Genomic DNA, 23454 nt, shown 5'->3' on the forward strand with positions numbered 1-23454 from the left:
CGGTTATGATAATCGTATTCGTGTGACATCGCAGTATTCCAAATAGTCTCATCTTTGGTTAGTTTGTTTTTGTCTTTGATATTTCGGTGACTTCTCTTCCTTTCTTGTTTGTCTTCTGGAATAGCATAATAACGGAGTTAATCATAAGCAAATCATGAACAAAGGTCAGAGAAAACTTTTTCTCCGAACCTTCATCGTGACAATAGGCTATAAGTCTAAAAGTCAACCAAATGTTTACGCACCGAAGTGGTTGCACCGAACGGGAGAAACCGTTAAAGTGTTGCCGAGTGTGTCACCTCACTGTTGGAGTTTCGTTTTGCTTTCAGATCTCCTACAACTACATGCTGTTGATACTTTTTCTCCGAACTTTCATCGTGCCAATAGGCTATGAGTCCAAGTCAATCAAATGTTCACGCGCCGAAGTGGTTGCACCGAACGGGAGAAACCGTTAATTAAAGTGTTGCCGAGAGTTTCACCTCACTGTTTCAGTTTCGTTTTCTTTCAGATCTCATACAATTACATGCTGCCTTTTGAAGACATACCCAACGACCTGGTTCCTCTAACGGCTCATCTCAAAGAACTGCTGAATTGCGCAACGAAGCAGATGGTTAGTTGGTTTGATTGATTTTGGGTCACCTAGCGTGTGAAAGACGGTGGTGTTGGAATTAAAAGTTTTAAGGCAAAAATAAATGAATAAATAGATAAATAAATATAAAAAAATAGGTAGATAAATAAAGCTTGTCAAGATGGAAAATGATGTGTCCTTTTTATGAAATCCTACCATAGACGCAACTTGTATTCAACTTGTAGTAAAATCATCCCTCAAACCAAAGAATCCGTTAGAAATTTGGAACAATATTCTTGATATCTTCCTAAATTTATAATTATAAATATGAATACTGTCTTCACACGGAGAAATAATCTATAAATTTTACATATTTCATTTCTCTGAAATCATTATTGAACTAATTATTGAAATTCTTTTATAAACCTTACAGCCGGTAGACCAATAACCCCTGGTGTGTTTCTTATGACAAATAACTGCTATCCTATTTTCATTTTCATTATTTTTCGTCTTTTCTAAAAAGTTTCAGCAAAAATATAATTTTCACTTTTTTCCTCTCTCTTTAGCCTTTGCTAATCTTCCTAGACAGTGTGGATCAAGTCACAGGAGCAGCTGATGCCAATAGGATGTCTTGGATTCCTACGCGGCTGCCTCCTAATGTAAAGGTTTGTTTGTGATGTTTAGTTTAATACTACTACTACTACTACTACTACTACTACTAAAAATGATGGTGAGGCTATCTACTTTCTTTTTTAAAAGGACAGAATAAATTTCCACCTTCTAAAGAAGAGTTAAGGGACGGTAGAAAAGTTCGTTCTTTTTTCCTGAGAGAGAAAAAGAAGAATTTTCGTTAAAAATATAGTAAATTTTGACCTCTTCTTACAAGTTTATTGTATGTAAAAAGGTCAATCTTTCTCTCTGTTAATAGAGAGGGAATGAAGTAATTGTTTCGTAATCTCTGTATACGGTTCACGCTCATTGTAATAAGAGTTTGACTGATAACCGAAATTATAATAAAAAAATAATTCGAAAACGCGTTTCACCAGACGTTACTAACAATTCAATCATGATTTTACCGAAAAGTCACTAATTCTATTTTAAACTACGCACCTATTGCAATTTTATCCTCGTACTAAACCAAAGTTAAAACATCAAAGCTCAAAGGCACCGGAAAATCCTTTGTTCCTTAAAATGTTATTCAGTATCATTCAGCAGGATCTCTATCCAAAGATCCTCCCGCAGATAGTCGTGTCCTGCGTGTCTGAGGAGAGTGACCCAGAGCTATCCAGGGACTACACTCTGCTCGTCAGAATGATTGACAACGAGGAGAACTTCCTGGAGGTCAGGGCCCTTGGAGAGGATCTCGCTATGGATATTATCAAGTAAGGAGAGGAAAGACATAGAGTTATACATATTCATATGGAGAGAGATACAATAGCACACAGAAAAGGCATCATCAGCCTTTTCCTGTGGTACATATTCAGAACAAAGTTTGATACCCTGGTATAACTTAAGCAGTAACAGAAGAACCTTTTGACTATAACCTACACAAACGAAAACACCTGTGCAGACATACATAAACTATACTGTACGTACATATGCATATATTTTGTATGTATGAACACAAAATGTGCCTTAAACGCTTCTTTCTCTTGCCATTTGTTACACTTGATTTCATCTTCTAATTGAAAAAGAATTGTTTACAACTTTGTGAGGCTGAATATCAATGAGTTTAGTTTCTAAAACAACGACAAACGGGAAATACCTATGTTAGTTATCCAGGCATGCAGTCTCACGGTCTAAACGGTGCCCTTATGAGTAAGAGCTTGAGATGGCGTAAGGCCATCCTACCATAAAAAAGAAGAAGCTCAGTACAGACTCAAGTTCAGGGCTTTGACGCCTTGCCTTTGTGACGAACCTTTGCCTTTGCAATAGGCTCAAGGGCTGAGGCTTTGCCTTTGCAACGACTCAGGGCTGAAGCTTTGTCTTTGCAACTAATCAGGGCTGAGACCTTGCCTTTGCAACAGCTGAGGGCTGAAGCTTTGTCTTTGTAACTACTCAGGGCTGAAGCTTTGTCTTTGCAACTACTCAGGGCTGAAGCTTTGTCTTTGCAACTACTCAGGGCAGAGGCCTTGCTTTTGCAACAGCTGAGGGCTGAAGCTGTCTTTGCAACTACTCAGGGCTGAGGCCTTGCCTTTGCAACGACTCAGGGCTGAGGCCTTGTTTTTGCAACAGCCCAGGGCTGAGGCCTTGCCTTTGCAACTACTCAGGGCTGAGGCCTTGCCTTTGCAACTACTCAGGGCTGAGGCCTTGCCTTTGCAACAGCTGAGGGCTGAAGCTTTGTCTTTGCAACTACCCAGGGCTGAAGCTTTGTCTTTGCAACGACTCAGAGCTGAAGCCTTGCTTTTGCAACAGCTGAGGGCTGAAGCTTTGTCTTCGCAGCTACTCAGGGCTGAAGCTTTGTCTTTGCAATTAATCAGGGCTGAAGCCTTGCTTTTGCAACAGCAGAGGGCTGAAACTTTGTCTTTGCAACTACTCAGGGCTGAAGCTTTGTCTTTGCAACTACTCAGGACTGAAGCTTTGTCTTTGCAACGACTCAGGGCTGAGGCCTTGCTTTTGCAACAGCTCAGACCAGAGGATTTGCTTTTGCAACAGCTGAGGGCTGAAGCTTTGTCTTTGCAACTACTCAGGGCTGAAGCTTTGTCTTTGCAACGACTCAGGGCTGAGGCCTTGTCTTTGCAACATCTCAGGCCAGAGGCTTTGCTTTTGCAACAGCTCAGGGCTGAGGCGTTCCCTTGGCATCATCTCAGGGCAGAGGCTTTGCCTTTGCAACAGCTCAGGGTAGAGGCCTTGCCTTGGCAGCAGCTCAGGATTGAGGCTTTCCCTTTGTAACGTCTCAGGCCCGAGGCTTTGCCTTTGCAACGGGTCCTTATTTCTAAACCATCTTCTTCTTCCAAGGAAATGGATGTGTACGGGCCACCGGGATCTCACCAACTACCAATGGCGCGTCGTGAGCAACGCCATCTCCCAGTGCTCTCTCCCGATCTTCGTCAAGCTGGTCTTCGCCGAAATATGCCGCTGGAAAAGCTACAGCAAGCCGCAGGACACCTACTTGGCGTCCAATGTCATGGACTCCATCATGATGCTCTTCTCTAAGGTGGAGGTCAAGGTGAGTGGTCTTTTTTTTAATTTTTAGAATTTTTTCATAATTTGTCATGTCAGGTCATAAGGTATCACGCGCAGAATGTGAAACATCTAATAATCACTTGTGTTTGTTTAGGTAATAAACTTATTTGATAAAAAGATTAATGTCAGTGAGACATTAAAGCAGTATGCTTTAAATTTATGTTTTAATTAACGTTTCCTTGTCAAGGCAAATGATGATTAGTTCATATAATGAACATAAAACAGGTTTAAAAGTATTCTTTAACTCATAACGAAAGTGAAACGCCCACTTCCTTTTCATGAAAAACCGATTAACATTCTTTTAATTAACTTTGACAGCACGGCCGTCTAATAGTCTCCCACGCCCTTGCTTACATCACCGCAGCCAAAAACGGCCTTTCGGAATCCGAGATGGAAGATCTCATTTCCCTTGACGACAAGGTGAGTATGATTTTCCAGACTTTGTACGCAAAATCAAAGTTGCCAAGGTTATGTTATCACTCAAGCATATCCAGTCAGCTGTGCTGTTCCTTCTCCTCACTAGTCAGTTTTAAGACTCCGTCATTGGTAGTGTTAACTCAACAAACATGACCCTTAATTAATTTCTAATAAATCCTTTTCAGTGACTTATGGTTATAAATCTCCAAACGATTCTGATCAAGGCAGTTGTGTTTTGTCAATTCATTTGTCGAAAGCCTTCCTTAGTGTTATCCTGTTTAGAAATTCATTTCTCGCTATAATGTGGTTCGGATTCCACAATAAGCTGTAGGTCCCGTTGCTAGGTAACCAATTGGTTCTTAGCCACGTAAAAATAAGTCTAATCCTTCGGGCCAGCCCTAGGAGAGCTGTTAATCAGCTCAGTGGTCTGGTTAAACTAAGATATACTTAACTTTTATCTATGACGTCATCTAGTGATGAAAACGCGACATGCAATCACCAACATATCCGAGTAACAGGAAGGTGTAGTTGGGTCTGCCTAAGTCTCTCTACCTTCCTCTGTGCTTCCTTTACCTGACACTTGGTAATCTTTTCCCTCATTCTCATCTGTCATCTCCCCTTCGTCTCCTGTCTTCTCCCAATCTAATTCACTTGTAATTTTCGTAAGAAGATAGGTTATTTCATGGAAAAAAAGGTTATTTCATGGAAAAAAAAAGGTTATTTCATGGAAAAAAATATAGATATACAGAAGTATGTGACTTCCGATGCTTGACAGTGATGGAAAAATCAATCACTGATCTACGGAGGAAGTAGCTTGTCGGGTGCTTACATACATCCCTATCAGTACACAAAACTGAACAACATTTATTTCTTAACATCTGGTTAACCTCTAAATCGTATATTTCCGTATCAGACAAAATTCGCTCTTGATTACTTTGAAAAGGTCCTTGCAGAAAGGCCCATGTAAGAGTGGTGACTTGTTCAAGGGAACAAGAAACCTGGTTTGTACCTGTGATCTCTGTGCAACCAACAGAGACGACAATCGTAGAGGAATTTCGTTTTCCTAACTGCGTGAATTCAATCTACTGCGCATTACACTTGGCGAGAGAATGTGCATTATTCATTCGGGCACTGTTACTGCGCATTACTTGACGCGAGTGTCGATTGTACAGCAATATTTACCTCTGTCACGAAAGCGACAGAATTTTCGCAGTCTCTTCGTATCAAGGTGACGAGATGTTTAAAGAATCGTCTTTAAAAGTTATTATATATTTTCGAAGCGTCAAGGAATTAGTGCATAAGTAATCAAAAACTGAAGTTGAATAAGCTAGTAGGTGATGAACAAATGTCATTACATCTGGGCATTTTATTTTCATTCTTATCTTACCTGGCTATTCGTCAATCTTCACGTCTAATGTTCACCTCTCTCTCTCTCTCTCTCTCTCTCTCTCCTAGATGCGACCCACAACAGCCGATTAACAGCTAGGTATGTAATTCACTGCTTAGGTTAACAGAGGCATAACGGATTTCCGGATACATGCCCACTTGTCTATCCACCTCCGGTTCGGGAATCGAACGCGGGTCGTCCAGTTGTGAGCCAAACGCGCTACCATCGCGCTACTAAACGGGGAGAGAGAGAGAGAAAGAGAAATTATTTTAATTGACTGATATTCGAATTACCATTTTAGAAACACCAGTTTAAACGCAACACGAACGATTGAATACTTTTAAGGTTTACTATTATAAGTTTCAAGTTAATTTATTAATCTTTAGGGTTCCAGGATCCTTGATTACTTGATGCCGTTCTTTGGATTATTATAACGCGCGTGTGTGTGTGTGTATATATTATATATATATATATATATATATATATATATATATATATATATATATATATATATATATATATATATATATATATATATATATATTATATATATATTTATATTTATATATATACATATGTATACACACAGACATATATATATATATATACATATATATGTATACATATATACGAGTATATATGTGTGTGTGCGATTGTGTGCTTATGTCTCCTGAAGTTCTTATGACATTTGCGAACTATTGACGCCCATAACTATATGATCATTAACGCAGAATTATCTTCCAAAAATCTCTGTTGAAGGTACTTGACGACGTGTACCAGTACCACATGCCCCCGGTACGGCGCATACCCCCGCTGCTGTGGACCCGTATCAGAAGCGATTTGCCCAATTACATAAATGACTGCGAAGCCGACGGCGTCTCCGTCATGAACTGGTATCATAGGTCAGTCTTATTATTATTATTATTATTATTATTATTATTAATATTATTATTATTATTGCTGTTGTTTTCTATAGTGTCTGAAAAGCGAAACGAGTGATGCATATATTTTAGCTTTTTATGTATGTATGTATGTATGTATTTATATATATATATATATATATATATGCATACATACATACATTCATACATACATGTGTGCGTGTGTGTTTGTGTGTGTTTCGTGAGAAACATTATTATCACACTGAATACTTATCTAATCTTGATTATTTTAGTTCAGAGATAGAAAGAGAGAAAAAAAAATTTACCCTTATTGACAGGCATTTGTGTTCAGTCCATATATATACATATATATATAAGTATTTATACATATAAATATACATATATGTGTGTGTGCACTGAACATAGAACGTGTCAGCATAAGTCTCTCTCTCTCTCTCTCTCTCTCTCTCTCTCTCTCTCTCTCTCTAATAAAATAATCAAGATTTAGAAAAGCACTCATCGTAAATATTCTCAACATTTCTTTGACAGCCGTCTCCCATTTTCTCTCCCTATTTCACAGACAGTTCAAAGAAGCCGCCGTGAAGAGGTACTTCCACAATCAAAACACTGCCATTTATTTCTTCTCTATGATAGCCGATTATTTCCTGGGGATGTGGGGAGGAGGTATCCCCAAGCCCTTCAAGTACACAGAGATCCAGCGGCACAGGTAAGAGGAGAGAGAGAGAGAGAGAGAGAGAGAGAGAGAGAGAGAGAGAGAGAGAGAGAGAGAGAGAGAGAGAGAAAGTCAAGTCTTTAAAGCAAATATTTTACCCTGACTTGCCTTAATCAATTCCGTCGGTTTTCACTTGCACTGAGAAGTAAGAAAAAACGAAAACAGTAGGTCATCGTTTAATTAAGGAAGGGCAAATGGGTTATTGTTTTTGTGTTCAAGTCAAAAGTAATTAAGTAATGTTTCTAATCCTTCGTAGTGATATTTTCATTCATTAATTCCCATGAATAAAAGGTGGCAATTCTCAGGAATTTAACATTGCTTATGAATGATACTGACTGTTTTAGGTCACCTTTGACTGACAATACGACGAGTATTCCAAACCTTCACTTAAATGAACCATTTTTCATTTTTATTTACTTCTAGGTTTAATCTGAAAAGCAAAGAAGGTTTAGCCGATAGAAAGGTGCCTGCACAACCACTCGTTTATTACAATAAAGAAGGAAAAATCACCAGGTATAATCTCAGAAAGGTGAGGCAACACAGGTGCATGTGTGTGCTACACACACACACACACACACACACACACACACACACATATATATATATATATATATATATATATATATATATATATATATATATAAACATGTGTGTTTCTCGTTTGTAAGTAAGATATCATACATGAAAAGCATATGTCAATGTATTATGCTTGCGTGAATATTAAGCACACGAACAATATTTTGTAGGTATACATATAAGTCCCCGTTCATTACGACTTCCATGTATAGTCTTGTTATACTGGTCATTATTACGTAAATTTATATATATATATATATATATATATATATATATATATATATATATATATATATATATATATATATATATATATATTATTAATGTGTGTGTGTGTGCGTGTGAAATTCTTTATTTTAATAGCTACGATGACATCCTATCTTCTGGAATTCTTCATACTTCCTAAAATCCCTTACCAATACAAGCCTTGAATCTAAATGGGATATAAATAAAATAAGGAGGCTCTTACCATCCACTGTAGATTCTTGTAAAATGTTTCTGAATTCAACAGATATATACATACGATATTATATACATTCTAATCCTCTTTCGTAGAATGATAGAAATAAACGGTAAACTCTCTCTCGTCAGCGTGTGTGGATTTCATTCCCACCACGGAAGGAAAGAGCTTCTTCATTTGTTTTTCATTTGAATTTAAGACTTGCAGTGGCAAATACATCCAAATATATATATATATATATATATATATATATATATATATATATATATATATATATATATATATATATATATATATATATATATATATATATATAAACCTTTGTATATGGCACTTTCAGTTCGGAGAGCTTCCATTTCATCTGATCCGCGCTCGACGTTTCGAGGACCTGTACAAATACGTCCTTTTCAATTACCAGTGGCTCCACGCGAAGCTTAGCTCCTGTCCTTTGCAGGCTGTTCTCTCTGACTTCGAGGACTGTTCGTCCCACCTCGAAGACAGGGACCAAATCAGGTAATTTAAAAAAAGAAAGCCGAGGTCGAAATGGAGTTATGGATGATCTGCATTACTATGCGAAGTGGCACCTCGAGTTGTGATTGTTTGTGGTTAGGTTCTGTTTACAAAGTTTTTCGTCACTGTTTGAGTTTCGTGTTTTCTGCTTACGTAAGCGTTGTTGACTAGTCTACAGACATGGTTAGGAATGCTAACAACGATTGTAACCTTTTCAAAACTCAGACTCAACATCATCAGTTATACGACGCATGTTTTTTTAATACAGACATTGTTTCTGATAACAAAGGACTTTGCTACTGAAAGTGAACATACAGAAAAAAAATGATTTTTGGGTTAATTCATTGTACAAAGCGATAAACTCGAATAATTTTAACGTCTTACAATCTTAGCGAATCATAAATTGACTTGAAGAAAATACTTGAAACTTACTCTCGTATATCTGAAGAAGACGATTAGATACAGATTTCATCATAAAACTTATGGAGCTGAATTTTTCCTCAGAAAAGATGATTGCATTACTTAGCGATCAGAATGTAGCCTCAGACGGTAATTTGTGTGTCATCCATTTTCTTAATATTAATGTGCTGTTAGGTTAGCGCTATGATATATATATATATATATATATATATATATATATATATATATATATATATATATATATATATATATATATATATATATATATATATATACATATATATATATATATATATATATATAAAATAGTTTCATTATCTACGTCAACAAGATTGCATAAACAGCAATTAGGCAATATCCCTGATATGGTACTTTGTGAAAGTGGCTCTACTGTAACGTAAGTCAATAATTTTGCCCCGACCTTGAAAACGTTGTCTGTGTTAATGCGCTGCAAATTATTAACAGAATGATGTGAAATTCACGGATGAGCATTATTAAGATAATTTTGAACAAATTGTTGACTAGTTTCTTACATTTTTCCTAATGAAAGCGACATGCGTAGTTACATTCAAAGGTGATTTCGTACCCAAGTTGACATTATTATTATTATTATTATTATTATTATTATTATTAGTATTACTAATTTTTTTAAAACATGGAAAGAATGATAAAAGTATGGCTCGTTGGTTCTGGGTAATTTGAAACACTTGTCTTCAGAATTACGTACGTATATGATAAGGAAATCATCGAATTAAATAGATTAATCAAAATGAATATTTACTCAGAAAAATGCTTCAGCAACTTGCAGCCTATACTTACATAATCCAAAAGATAAGCAAATTGCGTCATTAGATATCGCTTGGTAGTCGGCTCCTATTATATGAAACGGAAAAAACTCGATTATTAAGAAGTTTTCGATTTATTTACATAAAACTGATATACGGAATTTATAGTGCTGATTTCGTAAACCCGGGAAGTTATAAATCTTGATTTACCGGATTATTATTATTATTATTATTATTATTATTATTATTATTATTATTATTATTATTATTATTATTATTATTATTCAGAAGATGAACCTTATTATTATGGAACAAGCCCACAGGGGCCATTGACTTGGAAGTCAAGCTTCCAAAGAATATTATGGTGTTCATTTGAAAGAAGTAGTATGTATTATTATTATTATTATTATTATTATTATTATTATTATTATTATTATTATTATTATTATTATTATTATTCAGATGATGAACCTTATTCTTATAGAACAAGCCCACAGGGGCCACTGACTTGAAAGTCAAACTTCCAAAGAATATTATGGTCTTCATTTGAAAGAAGTAATATTTATTATTATTATTATTATTATTATTATTATTATTATTATTATTATTATTATTATTATTATTATTATTATTATTATTATTTTTAAAACATGGAAAGAATGATAAAAGTATGGCTTGTTGATTCTGGGTAATTTGAAACACTTGTCTTCAGAATTACGTACGTATATGATAAGGAAATCCCCGAATTAAATAGATTAATCAAAATGAATATTTACTCAGAAAAATGCTTCAGCAACTTGCAGCCTATATTACATAATCCAAAAGATAAGCAAATTGCGTCGTTAGATATCGCTTGGTAGTCGGCTTCTGTTATATGAAACGGAAAAAACTCGATTATTAAGAAGTTTTCGATTTATTTACATAAAATTGAAATACGGAATTTATAGTGCTGATTTCGTAAACCCGGGAACTTATAAATCTTGATTTACCGGATTATTATTATTATTATTATTATTATTATTATTATTATTATTATTATTATTATTATTATTATTATTATTATTATTATTATTATTATTCAGAAGATTAATCTTATTCTTATGGAACAAGCCCACAGGGGCCATTGACTTGTGGAACAAGCTCACAGGTTCCACTGACTTGAAAGTCAAGCTTCCAAAGAATATTATGGTGTTCATTTGAAAGAAGGAACAGAAGGAACAGAAGGCAACAGGAAATACAGAAAAAGGGGACCAGATATTAGAAAAGAAAACATAAATAAACAAATTAATAACTAACTGTATGATGAATATAGAATATTTAGTGTAGACATGAGTTCCATTTGTCAATCAACAGGTAGCTGATAGAAATTATGACTGGGTACACATGCGTTTGTTTGTTTTTTTACGTGCTGTGTGTGCTTGCATGTGTGTGTAAACATGTTGATGTGTTTCCATAGTTGTGAAACCTATTAGAATAGCGTAAGCAGCGATAGACATATATTATTTAATGACCTTTCTGACCTGTGATGAAGGTAAGCAATTTCAAACTTTTTACTTTGCATATGACCTTTTAACCATGAACTTTCAATAGGTCATTATCAATTAGCCATTGCTGTTGTTCAGAACGGTGTGAAATAGAAGAGAAATGGAGACAAAATTATGAACAGACATCCAGTAGACATTTAGACAAATGTAAGACAAATGTAGGCAGTCAACCTAGGCATTAGACCCCTTGGTATAGTAGGAAAAATTCGTATACATATAATATACATATATATATATATAATATATATACATATATATATATATGTGTGAGTGTGTAGTTATTCCTCAGTTTCTTGGACGAAGAATAGGAATGTATATCCTAGCAACAGGGTGATAAAAGACTTTCACGTATGCAGTTGTATGTGCAATAGCAGAGGTATATATGAATATGTATATGCAACTTTGAATGTGTGTATACTAGCATAGTACATAATGTATTTATACTTATATACATATATATGTATGTATTTATATTTATATATGTATGTAATATATATATATATATATTAATACATACTGTATTAATAACGATGCATATATAATTCTATATGTAAGTGGATTTATACATTTATATATGCATATGCCTTAGTATATTATGACTGCCTTTTATGCAACTGTTCAGTCAGAAAACAATAAAATGTAATTCCAGAACAATTTTTCCCATTCCGGCCTCCTTCTCGTATCCACCAAGATTTTATTTAGAAATATAATCTTGGATTTTATGTCAATTAGAAATAAAATCTGATTTTATGTCAATTCTTTTTACCCACGAATTTCTTACATTCGGAAATATTTTAACCAAGTGAAAGCGTTTTGCATAAAAGACGATCTTGCATTTCTTATATATATATATTCATATATACAGCTTTAAAACCAGCCTGATCTTCTTACAGGGATGTCAAAGAATCATTACCTATTACTTCTTGGTTAGCATGACTGAAGAACAAGATCCTCCCAGTCAAAATGTTTTGTGTAATAACGTGCATGAACTATTATTGTTTCTTATATTTTTTTTTGTCTAGTCTATCAGCTATGTGGTTACGAAAGCATGATGTTTATAAATGATATAACTTTGATTCTCTTAAGGGATTCTAACTGACTTTCTCTTCACCGCCCAGCGAAACCACTTTGCGTAATAAAAGGTATTGTATGATGACGACGAATCAACGAGTATGGAATGGTGCTTTTTCCATACGGCTAAAAAAAAAAAAATTCATTTTTTCAACTTCCAATTTTTATTGTACATTACTTCTCACTCTCTTATTTTTTTTTTATAACTCTCTCGTCGTTAACCTTCCTAGTGACCCGATTAGGTTAACGATTTAAATCACCCTTTATAAACTTTTTTCCATATTTTTTTTATGTGAGAAACATTACATCCTGTTGATTTTCCGCTGGATCCTTGGCTCTTCCCCATTTTGTGTTTTGCTTTAAAGCCACTTGAAAGATTTCAAAATGAAATTAGGCTTTAAGTAACAGATACAGTGACAAAATTCATTCTTTTTTTAAAGTGGTACTCTCCTGAGATATGTTATAATCATCAAGTTCTCCTTGAAGTTGTAAACAACGAATAACGAAAATTAAGAATGGCTGTTGGATATTAAATGAATTCAAGCACAGCTATAAAACATAATTTTTTTTTTATCTTTTATCAGAGAAAATAAAAAATTCATAAAATATGCCCCTTTTTGCAAAGTTGTGGACTTCATTACCTATCGCAGTTCCTATTCGTATTCTTTTTTCGTTAAAACCCTTCTTATAAAATCTATAACTTCTTTTCAGAAGTCTTGATAAGACAAGAAATCAAAGCATGTTCCAATAATGATATCTTCTCAACGTCGTTTCTCTCTTTTTCACATCTGACAAAACATGAATAAAAATATGGGCACTTTGTCACTGATGTACATATAAACACATGTACTTTTTTCTCCTTTATAGCACATATAAATTTACATTGGCTTTTTACAGGTCTTACTTGTCAGTGCATGACATATTTTATACATTTACCTTTCGATTTTAAGCTGTTTATATACGCTGTCATTACGGGGTACTCTTTCAGCGCAGTTCGCATATATGTATATTTCATCTCCCAGAGAGTCTACTGGTATGTATGTTTCGTTTGGGAGAGGCTGCTAATGAAAATTAATGTAAATATGTAACACGACTTGGATGTTCTTTAAAGAGCCTTTCCCATAACTGTGTCTTTTTTCCAAAATGTTATTAGTGTAATGGCAAGATGTGTGCTGTAATTACTTTGTACTGTATGTAATTCTCTGTCTCTCTCTGTCTCTCTCTTGCATAAACACACGCACACACACATACACACACACAAACTCACACATACACAAACGCACACACACACATCACATACACACACACACACACACACACACACACACATATATATATATATATATATATATATATATATATATATATATATATATATATATATATATATATATATATATGATTATATAAAATTAGGTTAGGAAAAAGTTACAATTAATGATCCTATGGATTTCGACTGTTACAATTAGGTTACACGAAAGCATCATACATTTTGCCATTTACACGCTATGATTCATGTACGAGTATAAGGAAATAATCTGTCTAGTCGCAAAATGATTACCTTCTTTATTTTGGATATATTCAAGATTTTGTACGTTACCTTGGCCATCAAATAAAGAAATTTTTTCGTAGTTAAAAAAAAAATAAAATTCAACATCGGTATTCTGTTGTTAACGGAATCATAGATCAAAGACAATTATCGTAAAAACTGTCCAAGGATTCTTCAATGCACCACATTTTCTGGTTTTTAAGACCTCAACGTCTTTTTCTCTCTATTCCTTTGCATCGTTTCACATCGATCTAACATCTGCTTCCTCCCCCTCCTTCTCCTCCTCCTCCAGAGAGCTCATGCTGGTAGCAGATGCCCTTCGTCTTGGGGGCGCGATCCTCTCGCAGTACCCGGACATGTTGTCTCCCCAGTTGATAGGGCGTCTCCTTCCCGAGATGGAGACGAACCCGCACGTCAAGAGCCTCCTGGAGCAGTGTGACGCCGAGGGCATCGATCACTGTGGCCTCCTGCCGTCCTACCACTGTAGCCACACGCCCGGAGGACCTCTGAAGGTAGACTCTGTTGTTTCTCGACGAATCGGGTTTTATTTTGTACTGAGTTCCTCAGCTGCAACTTATCCAGTTTAACTTGGCTGCTAAGTTCCTTCCAAATCGACTTGAGAGGCTTTTGAGAGAAACCTGAATCTTTAATTTGCAGTGATGTGAAAATTGTATTAAGGTGAGTCCACACCACAGAAAACATGTCATAAATACACCTAGGAAACTTGCCGCATACATATCACAGACAAATTGAAAACAAGTCAGTGACCGTAAGTAGAGAACGAATCACAAGCAGGTTGGATACAAGTCAACGACATTAGGTGGAGAACGATTCCTTAGCAAATGCTTGACAATCGTAGGGGGCACTGGTTAGGCCTATCGCTAAGTCGCTGACTTGTCTTTAACCGGTTTGCGATATGTTGTCGATAAATTGCAGACAAGTATTTTTAACATGTATTGTTGTGGACACCTTTAGAAGAAAAAGAGCCAGTCCCGTGGCAAATATCAAAGGATTTAGATCTACTAATGGCAGCCAATGTCTTGACAAAAGATGGAATAAATAACAGAAGACTTCCCCAATTCCTTGATCTTCACGTATGCCCGTTTACAGTACTCCCTGGAGGGCCACCAGTTCGCAGTGTTCGGGTTCTGCTTGACGAACGACCTCCGGTACATCGTCAGTGTTTCGAACAAGTTCATAACGTGGGATCTGTCGACGTCTGACCTGACCCGAGAGGTCATACCCGGCATTGAAGGGATTATGCAAGAGTTGGTGCTGTCTCCGGACAACAAGTACTCTATTGCTCATACTAACAACAGTCAAGTGAGTTTTGTTATTACTTGGTTGTTTTTACCGTTATTGTTATTAGTTGCAGCTAAAAGTAGTTTTTGTTATCGAAGGGATCGTCACCGACAGTGAGAATAATTAGTTTAATATGCATTTGATACGAGGAATGGGAGTTGGAAACCTTCATAAATGTTTTATTCCATTTAATTCTAAAATTTCCTGCCGGTTTCTTCTTGCTCAGTCTAAACTACAACCGGTATCCCTATTTCAAAAGCTATAATATTGACAGTAATAATCATTCAATTATTATCAAGGCAAATTAAAAATTTAATTCCTCTGTACTTCAGTCTTCTTGCAATTTTCGACCTATACAATTCTATCTCTAATACCCCATCTTTCGGTTGAGATCTTTCCAGCTATTCCTCTTTCATTCCACTTTCTCGCCTGCCTTTTAACTTTACAAATATCACATAATCCCTGCTATCAGCTAGTTTCACAATACTCCCATTCCCCTCACCCACCCCTCTCACTCGCTCTCCCGAAACAGATGGTGCTGCTCAACATGCTGACGAGCGAATTCTTCATCCTGGAGAACCCTGTGCCGGGAGAGCCGGTCATAGGGACCCTTCTCTCGGACTCCTGCGCCGCCGTCTACGGCGAGAGGTGAGGAACGGATTGAAAAGTCCCATCTGGGTCCCTCAAATCCACTCAGGATAATGATTACACATATAGTTGCGTAACCCACTTAAATTTAATGTAACTCCATCCAGAATATTGCGTTGAAAGATAAGTCTTCGTTGCCTCTTCATCAAAAAGGATCTGCATAGATTTCTACCTTTTGACTGCAGTCCGTGCCTTTAACCGCTCAGTCGTTGATGAACCACTTGTGCAGAAAACTTCCGCAAAATTAGCGAGTTCGTTCACCTGCGCAGAAGGCTTATCGGTAGTGAGCCAAACACCCCTACACGCAGTGCCTTATTCTGCTCGATCCTGCTCGCACTTTCACTCCTTTTGGATATTGAGGTCCTTCGTTCGCCGTGCCCCTTGCAATCCATCCGTCCAGTACTTTCTAGGTCATCCTATTCCTATTTTTCCTAATATGACAAATATAGTTATTGCAAAAAGAAAGGAAGTATATATATATATATATATATATATATATATATATATATATATATATATATATATATATATATATATATATATATATATATATATATATATATATATATATATTGTTACGTGGGTGTCTTGGCTGATCAGTTATTGGTTAATTTACGTAAAGTTTCACGGCCCTGCATGCCAAGAATACACGTAACCTGTCTTTTGAAGCCACGAGTTAACCTCAAAGACAGACGTTAATGAATCAAAGGTCGCCAGTTAAGGGTAATTAACCTTAACAAAGAATATTCAAGGAATAAAGACTTTATGATAAACGTCACCAACTGCGGACGCAGAAAAATCTCTACTTGTTAAGATGGTATTAAATACACAGACGCAACAGTTCTCCCCAAACAATGAGCACTATGCATAACGAATACCAGAGTATTAAAAGTGACTTGCTTGCCTAAATCCCCGAGACTTACTGAGATAATTCAGCTAACGCTAAACAATATAATAATTTGGCTTAATCTAGACTTCGTACCAGCGATCACCCTAAATGGTGGCTGGAGAATGAAACAAAGAAAGATTAAGAAATACAGAGAAGAGGATAAAAGGATAGGCGAAGTTTTGAACAAATAACAGACTTTACCTTAGGACGAAGCGTTGTTGCGCGTTCAACGGACGATCGGAAGTTCTGGCAAATGCTTCTTCACTTCACTAATAGAAATAATAGACAAAAGGGAGGAGAGGCCAAACGGACGTGTTGTCTCCCCGAAAGCTTGATTCTCTCTCTCTCTTGTCTGACCAGAGCTGGGTCAAAACAGGCCTACAGTCGTGCCTTAGGCGTCTATGCTCTGTTAAAAACATTCGCCAAGAGAGACAGGTAGAAAGGAAAAAGGGACTTTAGGACCACCTATTTTTAAGGCTGATATGGAAATTTTGCTATAGGGGGAAATGCCTAAATGCTACCTATTCCTTTCTCCAACGGACGTTAAAGTTTGAACTGAAGACGCTCCTAATGTGGGACAAAGCTTTTTCCTTGTCTTGGTCAGGCTGATATTATTACAAACAAATGTTGGGAGGGCGAACAGCAATAATATTTATAAAAAAAAAAAATATATATATATATATATATATATATATATATATATATATATATATATATATATATATATATATATATATATATACAGTATATAAATATCTGCTGGTATCTGTTTACCTGATTCGTACGTAATTATAATAAACACAATGCCCTGCTAACTTCCTGATTTCTTCATATTTTTGTGGTAAGCTTGTCCCTGAAAAACCTAAGATATAGATATATAAATAGAAAGGTAGATAGATAGATATGTAGATAACCGCTATGACTGCATCTCATGCAAGACCACACGCACATCAGAAGAAATGAACATCATTCAGCCTCTATGCCAAGAACAAGAAACCCATTGCGATCAACATTATCCAAAAGCATCTCACAATCACAAACAAGCAAATAATGCGCCCTTGAGTTTTTTTGTACAGCCGCTACAGCGTACAGTCTTGAAAATAGACCTATCTTTCAGTGGTCTCGGTATAATGCTGCATGAGTCGCGGTCCATCAAACTTTAAGCACGGGCCGGTGATGGCATATCCTATATCGTTGCCAGAAGCACGATTATAGCTAACTTTAACCTTAAATAAAATAAAAACTCCCGAGGCTAGAATGCTGCAATTTGGTATGTGTGATGATTGGAGGGTGGATGATCAACATACCAATTTGCAGCCCTCTAGCCCCAGGAGTTTTTAAGAACTGAGGGCGGACAGAAAAAGCTCGGACAGAGTTAACAGAGCTGCACTGACCCGTTGCAGGTACTGGGTGCTGTACACTCTGCGAGGGGAGGAGAAGGAGCGAATTCGGTCACCCGTGGACAAACCCATCCTCAAGATGGACTTCAAGAGTCCCAGTGACTACAGCATCATCTGCTGGACTGGGGACTTCGACGATAAGAACCTCCTCATCTACACGGTCGACGATGGAAAAGTTCTGGACACTCTGAACTTCCACAGGTTGGGTTCTTTGCGTGGTCTTGTGACTGCTTGTTTGTCAGGGCTGATTTATTAGTTGGTTTTGGTCATCAGAAAAACAGAGGTCAAAATAAAGTGGTTTCAAGAGCGTTTACAAATAGATATTGTACAATAACTTAAAAAAAAAAAAAGAATTTGCTCTCAGCCGTTGCTTTCTTAATTATGGCATCTTTATACCATAATGACCTAATCGAATATTTGTTGCTTTACAGGAGTTTATGATATGAGAAATATTTCCTTGCAAATCAAACTAATTCACGAGAAAATTTGGTCCCTGTTGTATGTATAAAATGCATTTTTAAAGAGTACATAATTTTGTTCCCATTTTTTTCGTGGTTTTCCATTCTTTGGATATGTAGTATTATTTTTTTTTTAATTACAAATTCATTTGTTTAGTCTTCTCTTTCAGTGTTGCTGTGCCAACTAATAGCATTCACACGATGCTATATTTGTCCGTTTTAATATTGCGCTTAAAACAACAGAAACCACTTTCTCTTAGCACTCTGCATTTTCACGTCTGGCTAATCAAAACGCCACACCAACAAATAGACGTTCTCCTTCTTCACCAGCGTCATGGCCTGGACGACGGACAGAGTTGACCTCTACTGCTGCGTCAACGATCACGGAGAAGACGTATGTCACTTCCGGCGGGGCCCTGAGGCGTGGACGCTGGAACGGGTCATCGCCCACAACGAATACAAACTCCTGATGCTGTATCTCACCCACGACCAGAATCATCTCATCGGGACATTCATGACGGGGTTCCAGGTTCGGGATTTTTCAGAGAGTTCTGTAGACGCAAAAGAGTGTTCAAAACGTTTCTTCTTGTTTTGTTCTGTAATTTAAGTTAATTCAAAGTGGGCTACATTATGCACATAGGTGTTAGATGTTTTTTTTTTCTTTTTTATCAATCCATTACGAGTCAAATGCGATTTGGTTTGCATTGTGGAGGCCAAAAGGACCAAAGGTGTTAAAGTTAAATGTATTTGGGCTGCTTCAAGTGTTCACCTGAATTTTCTGTCGTAAAATTCAGTTTGCCTTTTTCTGCGAAAAAGTTCTTGAAATAACTCCCGCTTTACAATGGGTTACCTTCAGTATGTTAATTACCTTCTCCATTTTATAATGTAACAGCATTCAGGGTATCCATACCACAAGAAAAAATACATAATTCTTGAAAACCTAAATAGCCTATACCTTTGAAATACTGACGATGTATTTGCAAATTCCGATGAATATGTTTATTTAACTATCCATCTTCAGATTTTCCTTCTTTAAAAATAAAACTTAGAAAAGACGAGAACTGGCAACCTTTATCACATGAAGTAATGATATATTCTTTTAGATAAATTTCAAGCATCAGAATCGATACTTAGAGGTGTTCTGATTATGATGTTTTTTACTTCTTTTATTTTTCATTGTTTTTAGTATTAATTTTCCTTTTAGGTGTGGGAGGTGGAGTCGGGAAAAGGCTGGACTCTAAAGTTACCTCACGGCGTCAGGAACATCTCGACCAAGCTCTTGAAGTCCAACACTTGTATCCTCTCCAAAGGTTATCATCACGCCGTGGCGGGAGTGAGGTAGGGAAGAGAGACATCGGCCTTGAAAAAGCATCATTAAAACCATCTGAACTATTTTTGAAATCTGTATGTATACATATTATATATATACACATGTATTTGTAAATCTATGCATATACAGTATATACATTATGTATAATATACTAATATACATAATATATATGTATATATAAATATGATATATAATATATATATACACATATATATACATACACACACACACACTCACACACACACATATATATATATATATATATATATATATATATATATATATATATATATATATATATATATATATATATATATATATATATATATATATATATATATCGAGAAAAATAAAAGACGGAGGAATGGAATAATCCCTAAGAATCTATGGTCTAAAGAAAGTATTTCCTCTCAACCAGAAACATGAAGAACTTTATGTTAAGTTTTCATTCATTAATTTCATTATCATGATTACTATTCATTGATTTTCAAGGTCAGGAGCTGAGCCATTCTACTATCGTCTTATGCGCATATGTTTAATAAATCATTCGGCCGTTTAACTGACTGAATAGCAATAGGCGTTAAAAAAAAAAAAAACTTTTCCTCTAACGAATGGTGTTTGAAAACTTAGCGGAAACATTTCATGAAGGATTTTGGGATCTTTCCTAAATAGTGACCCCCAAGGGTTTTAACACGGTGTGTATCCACCTTTGCGGCGTGTTTAGTACAAGCTCGTTGGGGATTACCGTAAAAACGTAAACAAAAGACTGTAAATATCATAAAGATAATGACCTCCAAGAAATATAAGTCCTGAATAACGGCCTCTGAAAACCCTTGGGGTCACCATCTAGGAAAGATTCGGAGTTCGTTTCTACAGAGGAAACGGTAATCCAATGATAAATGAAGATCCAGTCTTTGTATAGGCTTTACTGAATCCTGTTGACGGGCGTCTTTTATTGAACAAGAATGACTTCAGCACTCGTTCCTTCCCCTGTCTTTCAAACCTCCGTCCAATATTAGTCATCCCGATATTTAAAAGCGACCAAAGAAAGCACAGAAAGGAAATTCGATAAAACAGGCGATTCATACTTGTTAATATCCTGCGTTTCTGTTACTTCATTTCCCGTACGATCAATTCGCAGAAACCGTGACCGTTGAACATTGTCCCCGCTTCCTTTGAAGGTGTTCTCGGTACTGGTGTCAGGCAGTGCTGACGCGTTCGCTACGACGCTTGGCTTATTGATCGCCGAAGCTGGACAACTTAAGGGTTTGGTTGGTATCTGGGTCAGTTAACGCCAAGGAAAGATGGACACAGATGGCGCGGAAAGTTTCTATTACAATCGTGCGGGGCTAAAAACTTCGGAAAAATTAGTTAGAAGCTTGCGTTTAGCATATTGATCCCGGTGCGAGGTAGTGGGTCACATTAAGACCCACCCAAACAACCAACAAAATAGTCTTAGTCGTTTTCGCCTAGGGTCGTCATAATGTCCTAGTATGGAGAGTTGCTTTCGTCAAGAGGAAATAGCCCAAGATTTGTATCACTAAAGGGGAAAACTCTATCTGACATTAAGAAAGGGCATTGAGAACTTACTAAGCACATGGAAAACATACTGAATTTCCTAAAGATGTCTTGTCTGAAAACTGAGGTTGTTTCCTTTGTCGTAAAACGACTTGAAAAAAAGTTATAGCGATGCCTTGATTGAAATATCAATATTTACTTGCTAATTTATGTTGGCTCAAAGAGTGAAGACTGGTAAGATCTAGATTTCCAGCTGATAAGTGATAAAAAAACTATGGCGAGGCCCAATTCACATTCTAAACGGTTTAGAAATAGACGAAACTGCATTGTCAGTTGACTAACTTACATACATACATACAGTTTTAGCATTAAAAGGGGGTGCATCGTCAGTTAACTGACATATATATACCTACCTCAAAATTAGACGAAAATGCATTGACAGATAACCAACATGTACACATACATACGTACATGATGCTCATTAACCCTTTCATTAAAATACACACACTCGCACAAACACGTACACACACAAAAAGACGTGAAGAAACACATCCACAGTTATGTGTGGGCACATATTTTTATAAAATAAATCTCTACAGAGAGCTTTCGGGAATCTGTTCGATTCCCCTTTTCAATAAACCTAATAAACTTGAGATGTTCTATTTCATGCGTCCAGGAAAAGCCTCTACGTTTGGGACCTTCAAAAACAAGAACTGCTGAAGGTCCTCGATGCTCATTTCGGTCGAATCATGGACATGGAAGCTCTCATCGTCGGAAACTGGAATTCGGTAAGTGCGAGGAATTGTGTCGGTAATGGAAAACTTTAGCTGCCTTGTTATTTTTCTCCTTGTGTTCACATACCGGTTTTCTTTGTCTATTTATTTATTTAGGATCTTTCCTAGATAGTGACCCCCAAGGGATTTAACCCGGTATGTATCCACCTTTGCGGCGTGTTTAGTACAAGCGCTTTTTGGGGATTACTGTAGAAACATAAACTGTAAATATGATAACGATAATGACCCCAAAGAAATATTAGTATTAGATAACGACCCCAGAAAACCCTTGTGGGTCACTATCTAGGAAAGATCCTTTATTTATTTATTTACTTAGTTTTTTTACATTTGGCAACAAGGCAGAGAACGTAATTTGTGTTCCTTGCACAACAAGTTAAAATTGAACCAAGCGGTTCATAGTGTTTATTTTTTCAAGTTTTCCCATGCATAGTAGCTGTTTTCCTGTACGAATTTCCAAGCGTTTCCTCCTCTAATTTTGAGTTATTTATGACAGAAAAAATCTCTTTCGCCAACAGGTAATAACGTCGTCTCTAGACAGAACAGTGAAAGTTTGGAACATCAACAATATATTCGAACAAGTTCACGTGATTGACAGACATGAGTTGCAAGTGGATGATATCAGGTAAGACAACTCAGAGGAAAGAACAAATAAAGAACAATGGATACAGGACAGTGAAGTAAACCAACTGAAGTAAAGCAAGTGAATAAAGATACACATTGTAGTAACCTGAAGTTCAAAGCAAAGTTGTGCGAGCAAAACTGCAGACTAAACAACTGACAGTTTATTTTTCCATAAGGATTGGGTTCTTAAGATGTGGAATAAAGTGTTCTGTTTCACACTGTTGGATCTAATATTTTTATTTTTTTCATAAGTAGTATGGTGGGTGGTAAAAGAAACTAGATAAAGTAACACTTGGAACTAGATAAAGTAACTCTTGGATATTCCCGTGTAAGAAATGTTAAGTGTGACTGTTTTGATTACTTTAGTTGCTTATTGTCGCAGATGCTAAAATTCACAAATCTTCTTTCTG

General features: G+C 36.2%; 1 protein-coding gene across 1 annotated transcript in view; it reads left to right on the plus strand.

Moving 5' to 3' along the window:
* The window catches only part of LOC136842742 (NACHT and WD repeat domain-containing protein 2), an 89121-nt gene that overhangs the window by 51998 nt on the left and 13669 nt on the right, over positions 1-23454 (plus strand). The window contains exons 10-26 of the mRNA XM_067110481.1: positions 506-607; positions 1132-1230; positions 1808-1947; positions 3524-3734; positions 4070-4171; positions 6315-6457; positions 7017-7163; positions 7593-7698; positions 8546-8718; positions 14377-14596; positions 15195-15407; positions 15919-16034; positions 18327-18524; positions 19112-19310; positions 19986-20119; positions 22306-22417; positions 22939-23045. Coding sequence (XP_066966582.1) covers positions 506-607; positions 1132-1230; positions 1808-1947; positions 3524-3734; positions 4070-4171; positions 6315-6457; positions 7017-7163; positions 7593-7698; positions 8546-8718; positions 14377-14596; positions 15195-15407; positions 15919-16034; positions 18327-18524; positions 19112-19310; positions 19986-20119; positions 22306-22417; positions 22939-23045 — 2522 coding nt within the window. The remainder of the gene's footprint in view (positions 1-505; positions 608-1131; positions 1231-1807; positions 1948-3523; positions 3735-4069; positions 4172-6314; positions 6458-7016; positions 7164-7592; positions 7699-8545; positions 8719-14376; positions 14597-15194; positions 15408-15918; positions 16035-18326; positions 18525-19111; positions 19311-19985; positions 20120-22305; positions 22418-22938; positions 23046-23454) is intronic.

This window comes from Macrobrachium rosenbergii, chromosome 10 (genome assembly GCF_040412425.1).
Source record: "Macrobrachium rosenbergii isolate ZJJX-2024 chromosome 10, ASM4041242v1, whole genome shotgun sequence".
NCBI lineage: Eukaryota > Metazoa > Arthropoda > Malacostraca > Decapoda > Palaemonidae > Macrobrachium > Macrobrachium rosenbergii.